The 14,050-nt window shown below is 38.1% G+C and overlaps 1 protein-coding gene and 1 non-coding gene across 5 annotated transcripts in view; both read left to right on the forward strand.

The window, feature by feature from the left end:
* The first annotated feature begins 2,443 nt into the window (after positions 1–2,443).
* Positions 2,444–14,050, forward strand: part of TMX1 (thioredoxin related transmembrane protein 1) — a 44,362-nt gene continuing 32,755 nt past the window's right edge. For 2 of the 4 annotated variants that reach the window (XM_046007450.1, XM_046007449.1), the window contains exons 1-7: positions 2,447–2,672; positions 5,617–5,732; positions 6,659–6,704; positions 8,899–9,027; positions 11,026–11,071; positions 11,171–11,272; positions 11,386–11,452. In XM_046007450.1, the coding sequence (XP_045863406.1) occupies positions 2,521–2,672; positions 5,617–5,732; positions 6,659–6,704; positions 8,899–9,027; positions 11,026–11,071; positions 11,171–11,272; positions 11,386–11,452 (658 nt within the window). In that variant the 5' untranslated portion in view covers positions 2,447–2,520. Of the gene's footprint in view, positions 2,673–5,616; positions 5,733–6,658; positions 6,705–8,898; positions 9,028–11,025; positions 11,072–11,170; positions 11,273–11,385; positions 11,453–14,050 lie in introns of all 4 variants that reach the window. The other 2 variants (XM_046007447.1, XM_046007448.1) reach the window with 2 other exon arrangements.
* On the forward strand, positions 5,838–5,970 carry LOC123945144. Its single transcript, XR_006819061.1, has one exon. It is a non-coding gene; the product is annotated as a small nucleolar RNA SNORA70 (small nucleolar RNA).

Below are 14,050 nucleotides of genomic sequence, written 5' to 3' on the forward strand. Positions count from 1 at the left end.
CTATACTTTAGAGATTATAATAGTGAACAAACCAGAGAAGTTTTCCACTGTCATGAAACTTAAATTTTTTATTAACATTTTATTTATTTATTTATTTAAGAGAGAGTGAGAGAGAGAGCATAAGCATGGTGCCGTGGGGGGAGGGAAAGAGCAGAGGGAGAGGGACAAGCAGACCCTGTGCTGAGTGTGGAGCCATCTCATAACCTTGAGATCACAACCGGAACTCAAATGGAGTCAGTCGCTCAACTGACTGAGCCATTCAGGTGCCCTGAAACATATTCGTAATGAGTGAGGAAAGAAATCAGATCATAAACAAGGACAACAGTTTAACATTATGCAGAGATTTAGAGTGGACTAATATGATGGGTAATATGACTTTTAAGAGGTAACATTTGAGATCAATGACAAAATGGAGTGATACAAAGACCAATGGATAAGTAGTGTAGGTAGAGGGCACACCCAGTGCTAATTCTCTAGTGTGGGAATAAGTTTGGCATCTTCAGGGAACCACTGGAGTGTAGCACGGTAAAGAGGAGGAGGGCAAATACTACATGAAGGAGCAGTTGGGCAGGTTTCAGATCATGTAGGACTTCTTAAGTGATAGTAAGGAGTTTAAGAAGTTTGGACTTAATTTTAAATAAAGTGGGAAGCACTTGGAGGGTTTTAAAGAGAAATGTCTTGATCTTATTTAGAGAAGCAAGAGAGGACACAGGGAGATCAGTTAGGAATCTATCATCATACTAGAGGCAAGAGATGATAGAGCCTTGGACTAGGGTGTTGGCTGTGGAGATGGAATTGGTGCTCAGCTTCAGGCTATGTTTTGGAGATGGAGTTTTTGGGACTTGCTGATGGAGTACATGGTAAAGAGAGAAAACAACAAAGAATTAAAATGTAAATTTTTGTCTTGAGTAACCTGATGGTCCTTGGGGCTCTTTACTGAGATGGAAGTCTAGGAGAGGGAGAATCAAGAATTTTACTTTTGGTTCATGTTATGTTTAAACCACCTATTTGATATCCAAGAGCTGTCCAGCAAAGAGTTGAATACATATGTCCAAAGTTCCCAGAAGGGTCGGAGCGGAAATAACAGGTATACAACCAGACTGAGGTTACCTGGAGCAGTGTGTGGATACAAGGATAAGGAAGGGCTGGTGGGGCATCCTGGGGCAAGCCGATAACTAGAATCACATAGAGGAGGACCCGCCAAGAAGCAGCCACTAGTGAGGAAGGAGAAAAAAACAATCAAGGTGAGGCTCAACTGAAGGAAGACAGTAAACCAGCTTCAAGTGTGGGGACTGTAGAATGCTACTGACTAGTGGAGTAAGATGAATATTGAGAAGAAATAATCAGCTTTGTTAACATGCAGATCACTAGTGCCCCAGAAAGTGCCTTTCAGTGGAAGGAGGGGTGAAGAAGTCAGCCAACTGGCGTGAGTTTAGGCAAGAATGTGAGGTGAGTTGATCTACTGGCAAAGACTATCCTTTCACTAGTACTTTCTAAAGACAGTGCACATTTTGATTTGAAATTGCATTTACAAACGCTTGAGAGAAAAAAAATCTCAAATATTTGTTACAAGCCTATGTGTTTTGTTTTCATGTTGAATTTCAGATGTCGCATCTCTGTAACTACTATATTTAAAAACAAATTGAGGGACAACATACACCCTAAAGTGCATAAAGTGCACTCATCTCATCATGTACGGTTTGATGGTTTTTTATGTGCACGCTCGTGTAACCAAGTGTTGAGACCAAGATAAAGAATGTGAAAAGCATCCCCTAAGGTTCCCTTGTGCACCTTTCCAGTCTGCAATCCCCCAGAAGTAAACCGATACTCTGATTTACGTAAATATTCATTGTTTTTTTTTTAAGATTTTATTTATTTATTAGAGATAGAGAAAGAGCAAGTAGGTAGAGCAGCAGGGAGAGGGAGAAGCAGGCTCTCCGCGGAGCAGGGAGCCCAGGGCGGGGCTTGATTACAGAACTCCAAGATCAGGATCTGAGCCAAAGGCGGCAGCTTAACCGACTGAGCCACCCAGGCGTCCAACATTCATTAGTTTTACTACAAAAATTTTCAAAAGAAACAAATGAAAAATCTGAAGGGCAGTTAACTGGAAACTGTGTAAACTTACCAATTGGCTTGAATAAGTATGAATACCATTATTTGGCGCCAAAATGCGGAAGCAGTTTTGAAGCCAGTCGTCTCCGAAGCCCCGCCCCATTTCCTACGCCATGACCCCTGTTTGCTCTTCTCCTTCCCAAAAGTACTGGGGCTCACCAGGCGGTGCGAAGAGACCGCTTTTCTGTCATGCGCACTAGGGATAGGCGCGCTTCCCTCTTTTCCACAAACCTAACTCACTAGGACCTGACCTCGTCATGCGCATTGAGAGTTCCCAGGAACGCGCGCGCGCACGCGCTGACCGCGCGGTCAGGCGCATGAGCAGATAAGCTCGTGAGGGCGGAAGTGAGGAGAGGCTGCGCGGAGGTGGGGGCTGCCGCGCTTGCTGTGGGGTGGGAGAGCTGCAGTATGACGCCCTCCGGGAGTCCCGTGGTTCCCCTGGCAATGATGCTGCTCTTGCTTTGGGGGGCTCCTTGGACCTACGGGCGGCGGAGCGACGTGCGCATCATCACGGACGAGAATTGGAAAGAGTTGCTGGAAGGAGAGTGGATGATAGAATTGTGAGTGTGGGACCGTTGTCTCGGATCCCCTCGGTGGGCCGAAATGTCCGTGTCTAGATCCCATTTCACCTTCATTCACCACCTCCTGCGGGTCCCAGGTTCTCCAGTACTCCACTCCGAGCCGTGGAGCAGGCGTCCCTGATTCTTCCAGATCCTTTAACTCCTCTTCGGATCAGCTTGGTCCCACCCCCTCCTCGTTTCTTACCGTGGAATATGAAGTTTCTTTTAAAATGTGCACCCTAGTTTCGTTTCTAGCGCTGTGGTGCACCTAAAAGACGGCGTTCAACTTGGAATTCTCTCAACTCACGAATTTGGGGGTGGAGGTGGTTCGTTTGACTAGTTTCTATACAGTTATTTATTTTACAATGATCCTTCACAAATTCTAGACTTACCTTTTATCAAATTTACAAAACAAGAAATTGAGCCGAAACTGTCTTCTCCTTTTATCTAATTATCCTTTGAAACTCCATTTACAGTGTTGGAATTTGAGACTCCTTTATCTTAAATTTTATTTTATAGATTGGGTATATTTTTGTTTTAGGTGCTGAGTAAATTCAAGTTGGGTTATTGTTAATTTTTTTTTTCTTTTCTCTTTCTCCGCATCTCAGTTTTCCTTTGGATGTGTGTTTTTGCAAAGTACTGAGTATCCTAGATTGTTACTCTTACGTCCAAGTGATACTGCATTAAAAAATTAATGTATGAGTGTGATTATAAACTCTTAAGACCACCGGGTCACCATTATATTTCTGGGGATTCTGTTATAATGTCTCTTCTGAATAGGTAGAAAGTAAACCCCCTGCTTTTGCTATAGTTGCTAAATTGGTGGTGGTGTTATTATTGATACAAACACCACTACTGAGTGTTAACTGTACTAAACACTGCTAACCACTTTATATACATTATCCTATTTAATTCTCTACAAAGTCTATAAGATGGGTATTATTTCCCTCATTTTACAAGTGAGAGAAATACGTAAAGGCTTTCATTAATCTGGCCTAGTATGGCAATAAAGCCTAAGAGTAGGTATGCAAATTGTTACAAAAATTGTTATAAAATTGTTATAAAAATTGTAATAATTGTTAGGACATCCCCCTTGTTTAAACAGAGTTCAGTGAGTGTTTTCCTGTATGCTTGGGTTGCCAGTTAATGGATGGAGGTGGATGTCCCTAAAGGAGAGCGCAAAAGGCCAAATCAATAACTCTAGAGTCATAAAATCGAAAAAGACATAGAACATTTATATGGGGGAAAAGATAGGGAAAAATGTTTATGTAGTGTGCCTATAATCTGTAACTTAGTGAAATGAATTTTCAGACACCATTGAAGCTGCAGGAGAGTGGAAATATAATCAAAGACAATATTGGGTTTTTATTGTCATGAATAACTTGTTTTAGCTTGTGTCAATAAAATATTCATAGTTTCATGAACATTAAACAATAGTGATTATGAATTTATATGCAAAATACAGTCAAGTAATACACGAGGTTTTTTTTTATTTAGCTCATTCAAGTAATACATGATTTTTTTTTTTTAGCTCATTTGATCAAACTATACAGTGGTCAAAAATTTATTAGATTTGAATTTAGAACTGCTCTGTGAAATTAGAATATACTGTAGTACTTGTTCTTTTTTTCCTTTAGCTTTCTGAGTTTGAGGTTAAGACTTTAAAACCATCTAAGAACAAAAGGAACCTGAAAACGGGGCCCAGTACTAGTCCTGTTGATAGTCTGCTCTTATTGCAAGTTTGTTATTTGCATTACATCCATCCTGATCAGTTTTGTTACAGAGATACTTTCAATGAAATATAATCTCTTGTTAAGGGCTTTGCCTTTTATGTATGGTACTAGTCTTGTTTTATAGTGCCAATTACTTTTAGGAATTCTATTTTCATAAAATAAGCTCAAATATAATGAAATCTAGAAATTGTACTCTTGTGTTCAACAAGTACTCGCTTTATTCTTCTTGGTTCCATTAAAAAAAAACTGAGACAAATTAGAAAATGATATACAATAAAGTGAAGAATAAAATCTTAGAGAGAATTCAGGGCCTTAAAAGATGTGGAATATCAGAGGAGTAATTAAAAAGCTAATAAACTTACCCATAGATTTGTAAACCTGAGGTCTTAGAAACTGGCTGACCAAGGGCTGGCCAAAGTAATTTTGTTTGGCTTGCCTAGTGTTTGTGTCTGGGTTAAGTTTTGAGGTAGCATTTTTACATAAAAATGCAGATTTTCAGCCTCTTTAAATAAGATAGAGCCTGCTACCTAGCTATAAATCCCTTCCTGATGGTCTTGCTGCGTGATGGTTCCCCTCTTAAGTAGGACCATGCATTTCCTTGTTCACCTCAGCCCCGGGCACTTCTATTTTTCCCATGTGTGACTCCTGTAGTGCAAATTGTTAAAACCAGTGAACTCCAAATTTGATTTTGAGGTTTCTGGTGGCCACATACTTACGGAGAAATTCAAAGGTGTTTTTTGTTTTTTGGTTTTTTTTTAAAGAATATTTATTGAGAGAAAGAGCCCATGTCTGGGAAGGGGCAGAGTGAGAAGCTGACTCCCCTCTGCTGAGCAGGGAGACTGATTCAGGGCTTGATTTTAGGACTTTGGGATTATGACCTGAGCTGAGGGCAGACACTTAACTATCTCAGTCACTCAGGGACCCTGAGAAATTCATAGGTTTTTAAAGAGCTGTTTTGCATGTGAACTTAGGAACTAATTTTTGCGTCTTAAGAACTTACTCTCAGAATTACTTTTCTGTGATTAGCATTATCATTTAGTTTTGACTTCCAGAATGTTAGACCCACAGTTAAAACTTTTTCATCTTCACAAAATTAGTCACTTTGCTATCTTGTGTTGTATAAAATATTCTTCATGAATTATACACTTAGAATTTTTATCTCCATATGATCATATTAGAGTGCTTAACTTTTTTTCTGTTCTGTTTCTCAGTTACGCTCCATGGTGTCCTGCTTGTCAGAATCTTCAACCGGAATGGGAAAATTTTGCTGAATGGGGAGAAGATCTTGAGGTCAATGTTGCAAAAGTGGATGTCACAGAGCAGCCAGGTACTGTAGGTCTGTTGTTAGTCTTTGCAAATTGGGTTCATAAGTTCATCCTGTTTGTCACATCACTTGGTCTTAACTACCTTTCATTAGGCTTTGAAAACATAACTGTACTACTTAAGCTGACTCACCTACCTCTCTGAGGAGGGATCCTTGTGCAGTAGCTGTAGAAAGCAGGTCCGTCGTTGTATATGCAGCTCATTCCTTTTGTGTGTTGCTCTAAGGGACCTTGGAAACATTACCTTCTCCCCATTCTTGCCCATTTAACTGCCCCTGATCTTTCTTTCCTTTGTATCCCAGGGCCCAGATTAGCGTGTAAGATGCCTTTAAGAAGTCCTAGAATACTGTGGATGCCAAGCCATCATTTGCATCTATACCAAGCTACTACTGTTAAATCGTGCTGCCCCATTACTTATCACTAGTAGTCTTATCATACAGTGGCATAAATGATCAAATGTTAGTAAATATATATTCAGATCACTTCAGCAGTCAAACTTTTATGTACTTTTAGTTGAGATGATACACAGTAGTGTTCTTTTTTTAAAGTTGCTTTCAGTACGTAATTGGGATTTTTTTTCATTGTTACAAAGCTCAGCTGTTTTTAGGTATAATTTCATATGCTTTCTCAGTTAGTATTTAAATAATTCAGAATCAACTTTTTTTTTTTAAGATTTTATTTATTTCTTTGACAGACAGAGATTGCAAGTAGGAAGAGAGGCAGGGGAAGCAGGCTCCCTGCTGAGCAGAAAGCCTGATGCAGGGCTCTATCCCAGGACCCTGGGATCATGACCTGAGCTGAAGGCAGAGGCTTTAACCCACTGAGCCACCCAGGTGCTTCCAGAATCAACTTTTAAGTAGTGATTGTTGGGTCATATAAAATCTGTTGTGTGTTCTTTCTTGTATTTATTTCTAATCTTTATCATTTTTAGGGCTGAGTGGACGATTTATCATAACTGCTCTTCCTACTATTTATCAGTAAGTATTTGAAGATTCTTAGTTATGGAGAAGGATGCAACATTGTATAATGAGAATAGTAGGCCTCTGGCCTGGATCATGTTTAAAGAGCATTATATTCAGTAAGGGTCATTTTGCTCTTAGCACTATCCTAGGTGTCTTTAGGTAGATGGATGAGGTATCAAACTGTCCCTGGTCTCAGAAGTTTGTAATTATTTTGGAGGGTGTTCACATGAAATGGTGTGATACCATATAGCGTAGTAAATGATTATGAGCCCAGAGTTGTGTTAAGTCCTGTAGAAAGTTTGGTAAGGGAAAAAAAAAATCACTGGGTTAGGGTGGCTCCTGGAGAAATGGGGATGTAAACACAACCCTGAATTTTCAAAAGAGTGCAGAAGTAAGCATTCCATCCTTTGAATAATCTCATGAATGGTCATAAATAGGGACATGGTGTGTTCAAAAATTGGCTAAGAAAGGGCTGTAGCTCAGTCTTCGGACAGTAGTAGGTGAAATGACAGTGCTAAATTGGAATGAGCAAGATTATGTAGTCTCCAGTATCAGGTCTTTTAGTTTGAATTTGTCTAATAAACTGGGGATAGGAAATCTCCATTCTGTGCAGGCATACCTCATTTTATTCTGCTTCCCAGATACTACAGTTTTTACAGATCGAAGATTTGTGGCAGCCTTGTATCAAGCCAATCTATCCACCATTTTTCCAACAGCATTTACTCACTTTGTATCTCAGTGTCGCATTTTGGTAATTCTTGCAGTATTTCAAACTTTTTCATTACTCTGTTTCTTATGGTGGCCCATGATTACAGCTTGGTGAAAGCTCAGATGATGGTTTACATTTTTTAGCAATAAAATATTTTTAAATGAAGGAATATACTTTTTTTTAAAGATATAATGCTATTGCATTCTTAATAGACTATAGTATAGTAAATATATACATGTACTTGGCAACCAAAAAGTCCTGTGACTTGCTTTATTGTGATAATTGTTTTACTGGGGTGGGACTGTGATACCATGGAGGTATGCCTGTACCTGCCTGATACCTTAAAGTTCATCTAGCTGGTGGGTTGAATGCCAGGAGGTACTTCTCATTTCAAATATGAAGCAAGCTGGCAATTCTTTGTGTGTTTATAGCTCCCTTTTTTTTGGGTCATCTTTTTTCTTTTCATGTTAATGCCTGTTTCCCTCTACCTTTGTATTCATCCCTACTCCCTTTGTGTCTGTTCATGTCACCATAAGTATTACTGTCCCTTTTCACTCAGTCCTTTTCTCCACATGTCCCTAAGTGGTGCTAATTATTTTTGTCATCTTCCTTCTTAGTTCTTAACATCCCCTCAACTTACCTGGAATTTCCTGTCCTTTCTTTAGCTTACATTGTTTATCATGCCTGTTCTTTTGCCTGTTGAACTCCTACCTGTTTTTCAAAAACAGCTCAAATGCCATTGCCTTTACAAAAAGTTCTTTTTTGGGTGGGGGCTTCTTGTGGTCTTTGACTCTGAATGACTGCAGGATCCTCTAACCCTACTATAGGTAGTAGGGAGCTCTTGAAATTTTTTGCACTTATGTGATAAAGAGAGAAGTATTCTATAGGATTAGACTGGAAGTATTATTGAGAGTATTTTGGAAATAGTGATGGTGTAGGAGTAGAGAGAGCATTTTTGAACCTATGAGAACTCCATACATTGGGAATGGGAAGGAGGGAGGGGGCTGTCAGGAAGAATGCAAAGTAAACTGTAGAGTAGAATTACTGAAATAGGAAAGGAAATACGACCAGATACCTCCAGCAATTTAAAGTAGCTTGGTTAAGATGATGAGATTAGGGCTGAAAATACCAGAAAAATGCCTTAAATTTTTTAACCTATATACTTAAAAGTAACTAGTAATTAATAAGTGCAGACACTGTTCTAACAATTTTTCATAGTCATTCTTTTATATGGGCATCACACATTTATTGAGATATAATTGATTTATTGTCTCATTGTTTTATTGTTTGGGAAGGTAAGACTAGTCTGAAGGCTTACGATTGTTTATAACCCCGTTTAAATAAATTTGGAGCTAAGATGTTATGAGTGCAATTAGTTCAATTTGTTACTTGTGCATTATTAATGATTTTGAATATAAGGATTGATTGTAGAATGAGGTTAAAAATAGCAATACAAAGTTTATTAGGTTTTGTTTAATATGTGATTCTGATCCTCTTTAGTTGTAAAGATGGTGAATTTAGGCGCTATCAGGGCCCAAGAACTAAGAAGGACTTCATAAACTTTATCAGTGAGAAAGAGTGGAAGAGTATTGAACCTGTTTCATCATGGTTTGGTCCAGGTTCTGTTCTGTAAGTATGAGGATTTTTCTTTTATTTATTTCAGAATTAACTGGACCAGTTACATTTTGTAGAAATAAAGCGTTTATACTGGGTTTTAATTCTTGGACCCTTAAGGTACATTCATATTTGCTGTGATATTTTTAGTTTGACTTTTTCTTCTGAGACAAAAATACTTTGATCCTTGTTAAGCTAAAAGGCAGCATTCACTGGAATTGAAAGCCTTTTCAGGAATATTTTCCTTTTCAGGAATAATCTGTGGATTATGGTCATTTCTATCATATTCAAAAACTAATCAATCTTCCTGAGCAATATGATGGGTAAAGTTATCATTTGAGCTTAATACTGAAATAAGAAGCCTTAAACATATACCTTTTAGATTGCTACCTCTTGCTACCTTTAGATTTCAGTTCTTAATGTGATTGAATTATTCTACCCATCTGATAATTTTTTGTTGAATGAATGTATGGATGAACAGTGACCCTAATGGCCTGAGTAACCACTGGGTTTAATATATATAGCTAGAGATATGGAGTAGTAAGAATTGGAGATGGCTAGCATATTTCCTGCTACCTATTGGGGGGTAAGGTCTCACAGGTCATTTGAGAGAAATCTAGAAATACTGAGTTTTGCTGAGGTCCCCATGAATTCATGCTGGTGTGGCTAAGCTATCTCTTCCTATCTCCTCACGACACTTGCTCTTGGAGGATGGGGGGGTTGTTACACCAATGGTCTAAGAGAGAAAAATGCTGTGGATTCTGGAAGTGGAGGAAAGATGATCCGTAAGCAGTATTTTGAAATAGAATTTTGTCTTTAGCACCTTTCCCTTACATCTTTCTTCCTGTGAGAATCTGAATTGAATTGTCCTGTATTTGTCTGAATTCCGCCTACTGAACCACCATGCCAACCCAGTTAAGGCACCTAATATTCCTGATAGAGCCTAATTAGTGCTGACTGTAGTGAGGCTACATAGTGCTTTGTTTCAGTTCCTTGTTCCTCTTCCCATTTTGCAATTTAAACAATGGAAGGAATATGATTGGATCACCTTTTTAAATTGAACTGAAATGCAACTGATTTTGTTAATTTGAAATCTCATAAATGATTCCTCCCTTCTCCAGTAGAAGAAGGGGTTGCTTGTAAGTCTTTGTTGAATCCTCAGAGATTCAGCAGTCCATGTCTATTGTCTTGGTGGACCAAATAAGAGGTATTTTCAAGTGTTAATATGGTCACCCACCCAATGATGGCCAGTGGGTTAGGTGATCCTGTGTACAGGAACTTTTGCTTAGGTGTGAATTAGTTTATGTGTTGGTGGCAACACCTGCACCAGAGGGGAAACAGTTGGGAACCCACAAACCCTTTTAGTTCTCAAGCATGCCTTTCTAACTGCCCATCTAAACTACTTGGGTTTATGTGAAAATAATAATTATTTTTATTTATATTATTAGTATTTATTTCCTGTGTAATTTCTTTGTATATTATTAAGCTATATCAAATTAATGGTATTGTAAGTTTTATTTAATTGTAATACAAAGTTAATTCCAGGATCAGTTCTATAAGTGCTCCCAGTTCTTCCTTCAGAATCCCTTCTCTGATCATTTTTTGAAGAATTTTAAGGATCAATAAGAGTTTCCATTGCCTTACAGTACATTTGACTCTAACTGGCTCCATAGAGCTTGTAAGCTGTTATTCGGAGTATATTGGAGAAATCATCAGGTGAAAGTCTAATGGCAAAGCAATAGAGAAAAGGAAAAAGGTTACCAAGTGTTTTATTTATGAGGACATCACATAGTGACAACAATTCAAGAACTGTTAATTTTCATTAATGAGACTTCTTAATACAGGCTTGAAATCAGTGATGTATCACTGATCTTGATTAACACTAGCAATAAAATCTGTCATGTCAGAGAAATTATAGAAATTTACCCAGAAGGGAAGGTATAGATATACACACATTCTGATTCAAAGCTGTGTGTCTTACTCAGTTTCTCAGTGCTCTCTCCTTTCTTTCAGGATGAGCAGTATGTCTGCACTCTTTCAGCTCTCTATGTGGATCCGGGTATGGGCTAAAGTTTTATTTCTATTCTTAACATTTTTGACACCACCCCTTTATTTTAAACAACCAGGTTTTTAGTTTATTTTTTAATTTTCATTTTAGACTTGCCATAACTATTTTATTGAAGACCTTGGATTACCAGTTTGGGGATCATATGCAGTTTTTGCTTTAGCAACTCTGCTTTCAGGACTACTACTAGGACTTGTAAGTATTTCGTTTTTCAGAGTACTAGGGAAAAAACCTTTACATCTGATAATTTAATATAGTTACACTAGCTCTATCACATACATTGAGATTTCTTGTGTTTGTTTTTGTAGTGTATGATATTTGTGGCAGATTGCCTTTTTCCTTCAAAAAGGCGCAGACCACAGCCATACCCTTCCAGTAAGTATGTTTTTTAGTGTTTATTTTTTATTCACTGTAATCCTGTTCATTTCTGTGAATACAATCACAACTCTAACAGGTTGCCCTTCTAGCTTAGTGTGCTAAATGTGGAATGGTAGGTTATATTGGAAGGGGCAAGGGGATATTTATTTCATGTAAGAATGACAACCTGGTGAATTTTGAAACAGTTATTTTCTTGGCTTTTATGATGTAGAGAATTTTAACATTGCATATAACTTGTAGATATTTAATGACATTGATCTGATGTCATTTTATTTGAACCATCATATTCCTGGGTCCATTTGAGTATACTTGAATCAGAAGAAGTTGAATATATTCTGCTCTTGAAGTCATTCATTATTATAGTGACTACATTTGAAGATTTTTCTTTGTATGCTAGCCAAGTCTTGTTTTTATGATGGGATATTGGGAAAAGTAATTCCCATAGCTGATTAGGAGTGGCATTGACATGGTACTACAAGATGAGTTTATATAATTAGAAATATTCACTGATGTCTTTCTTAGTATAATTGCCTCTCAAACATGCATTTAATCTTGAAAATTACAGTGTTATGGAAGCCCCCCTGTTTGCTGTTTATAAAGAACTTTCACATTGTGCAATCCCATTCACTTTCCTGTAACTCTGGATTTCATAAATGATACTCTTTCATTTTTGTGGTTGAGGAAAGTAAGGCTCAGAGAGATGAACTATTTTTCCAGGGTTACACAGAAGTGATAGAGTGGAGATTAGGGCCTAAATTAGACTGTTGGCATGACATTTTCATTGTGCTGCCTTTCATGACTTAGGATTTATTGAGGTCAGGACTCATGAAATGAAGTCAGTGGAGATTGCTGATAACAGATTATCTTTTCATTTCTTAGATCATTATGTCAATACTGAAAAGGACATATACAGGGGAAGGAATCATTTTATCCAGCAAGAGCCAGTGACCTCTAGGGAAAGAAATGCAAGCATAGATTACTTTGTAAAAGACAATTTAAAAGTTGGTGAATGTACATTTAATATTTATATCACTTGAAAAACCTTAACAGATTTGTCTCTTAAGTAATCTGTGGCACAGCTGATAGATAGCACACTTCAGTGTGATACCGCCCCTTCTATAGCAGGCCACATGATTTAAGTTGTTTTCTAGGATGTATTTAGCTTAGATTTTGAGTTGCTAGGGAAAGACCCAACTCAGTCCAGCTTTAAGCAAAATAGAAGTTTATTGCCTCAGGGAGCAAGGAAGTCTGGGGGCAGAGATGGCTGGATCCTAGGGCTCAAATGTTAAGAAGTTGTGTTTCTGAATTGCTTAGTTTTCTATGCCTTAGCTTGTTCCATTTTTGGCTCTTTCTAGTCCTTCGTGTAAAATGATTAAGCTCATAATCCGGAGTAAGAAGGAGATACACTTTTCCACTGTACCCGCCTATCTTAAAAAATTCGTGGTGCACTCCACTAGTGTAAAGAGCTCACTTGTTTGGAACAATCACTGTAAATCAGGGTTTCTCAGTCTGGACGTGTCTCACAGTTGGGCTGGTGAATTCTTAATTGTGACAGACTGTCTTTTGTACATTGTTGGATGTTCAGCAGCATCCCACTGGTTGGAAATAGCACCGTTCCTCTTAGTTGTGACAACCAAAAATATCTCCATACATTGCTAAGTGTTCTTTTGGCAGGGGGTGTAGGGTGGAGGTGGGTGTGGTGGCAGCAAAATCATCCCTGATGGAGAACTACTGTGAAATGTATGTGGTGCTCACAACTACATGCTATGTGGTACAGGGAAGGGGCTATTAACCCAACAGAAAGGGGGCGCCAGACCAAACAACAGATTGTCCACCATGTGGTAATCGCTTCGGTGTTTTCTTCTGCCTTGCACCCTTGCGTCTCCCTACTCTCTTCTGGATTGCCTAAGATTAGGGGCAGTCTAGGATCATTGAACAGATTGAAGCTCCTTGGCCCAGTTCTGTGTTCTGTGTCTCTTAGTAACCTGGTATGTTCTGAGTTTAAGCTAACTATCAATAGGCCTTGTTAAAAAAATAGAAAGGGTATGTGTGTGTGGACAGTTAAAAATTCATTGAGCTGTACACTTAAGATTTGTACATTTTATTATTTATAATTATGTCTTAATGAAATTATGTATGTAAGGAAGAACATTCTGAAACTCCTTGGAAAAAACCTGGATGGGAATATAACCTTCAGTTGTAAATGTCTCATTCTTGTTCACCTGGGAACTGAAACAAGGGTAGTGTTGGAGTTTGTTTCAGTGTACTTGTTCACTGGAAGATTTAATAGCAAATTAGGGTGGTTCTAGTGAATGCAGTGTATGTTCTTACAGCATCCACATTCACAGCATTAATTTTGATTTGTTAATTTCAGTTTGGTTCATAAACAGGCAGGTAATTGTAATGAATTTGGTAAGTAAAATGGATCTTCCTAACCACTTTTTGTTTTTACGGTGTCACTCTTAAAGATGACTTTTTCCTTTTGGAAATCTAAGCTTATGGTTGATAAATAAGTGGCAAAGCAGTTTATGGGCATATGAATTGTGTCTTCATTTTACTCTAATGCAAATCTGTTACAGCAACAACAACAAACAT

This window comes from Meles meles, chromosome 6 (genome assembly GCF_922984935.1).
Source record: "Meles meles chromosome 6, mMelMel3.1 paternal haplotype, whole genome shotgun sequence".
Lineage (NCBI taxonomy): Eukaryota > Metazoa > Chordata > Mammalia > Carnivora > Mustelidae > Meles > Meles meles.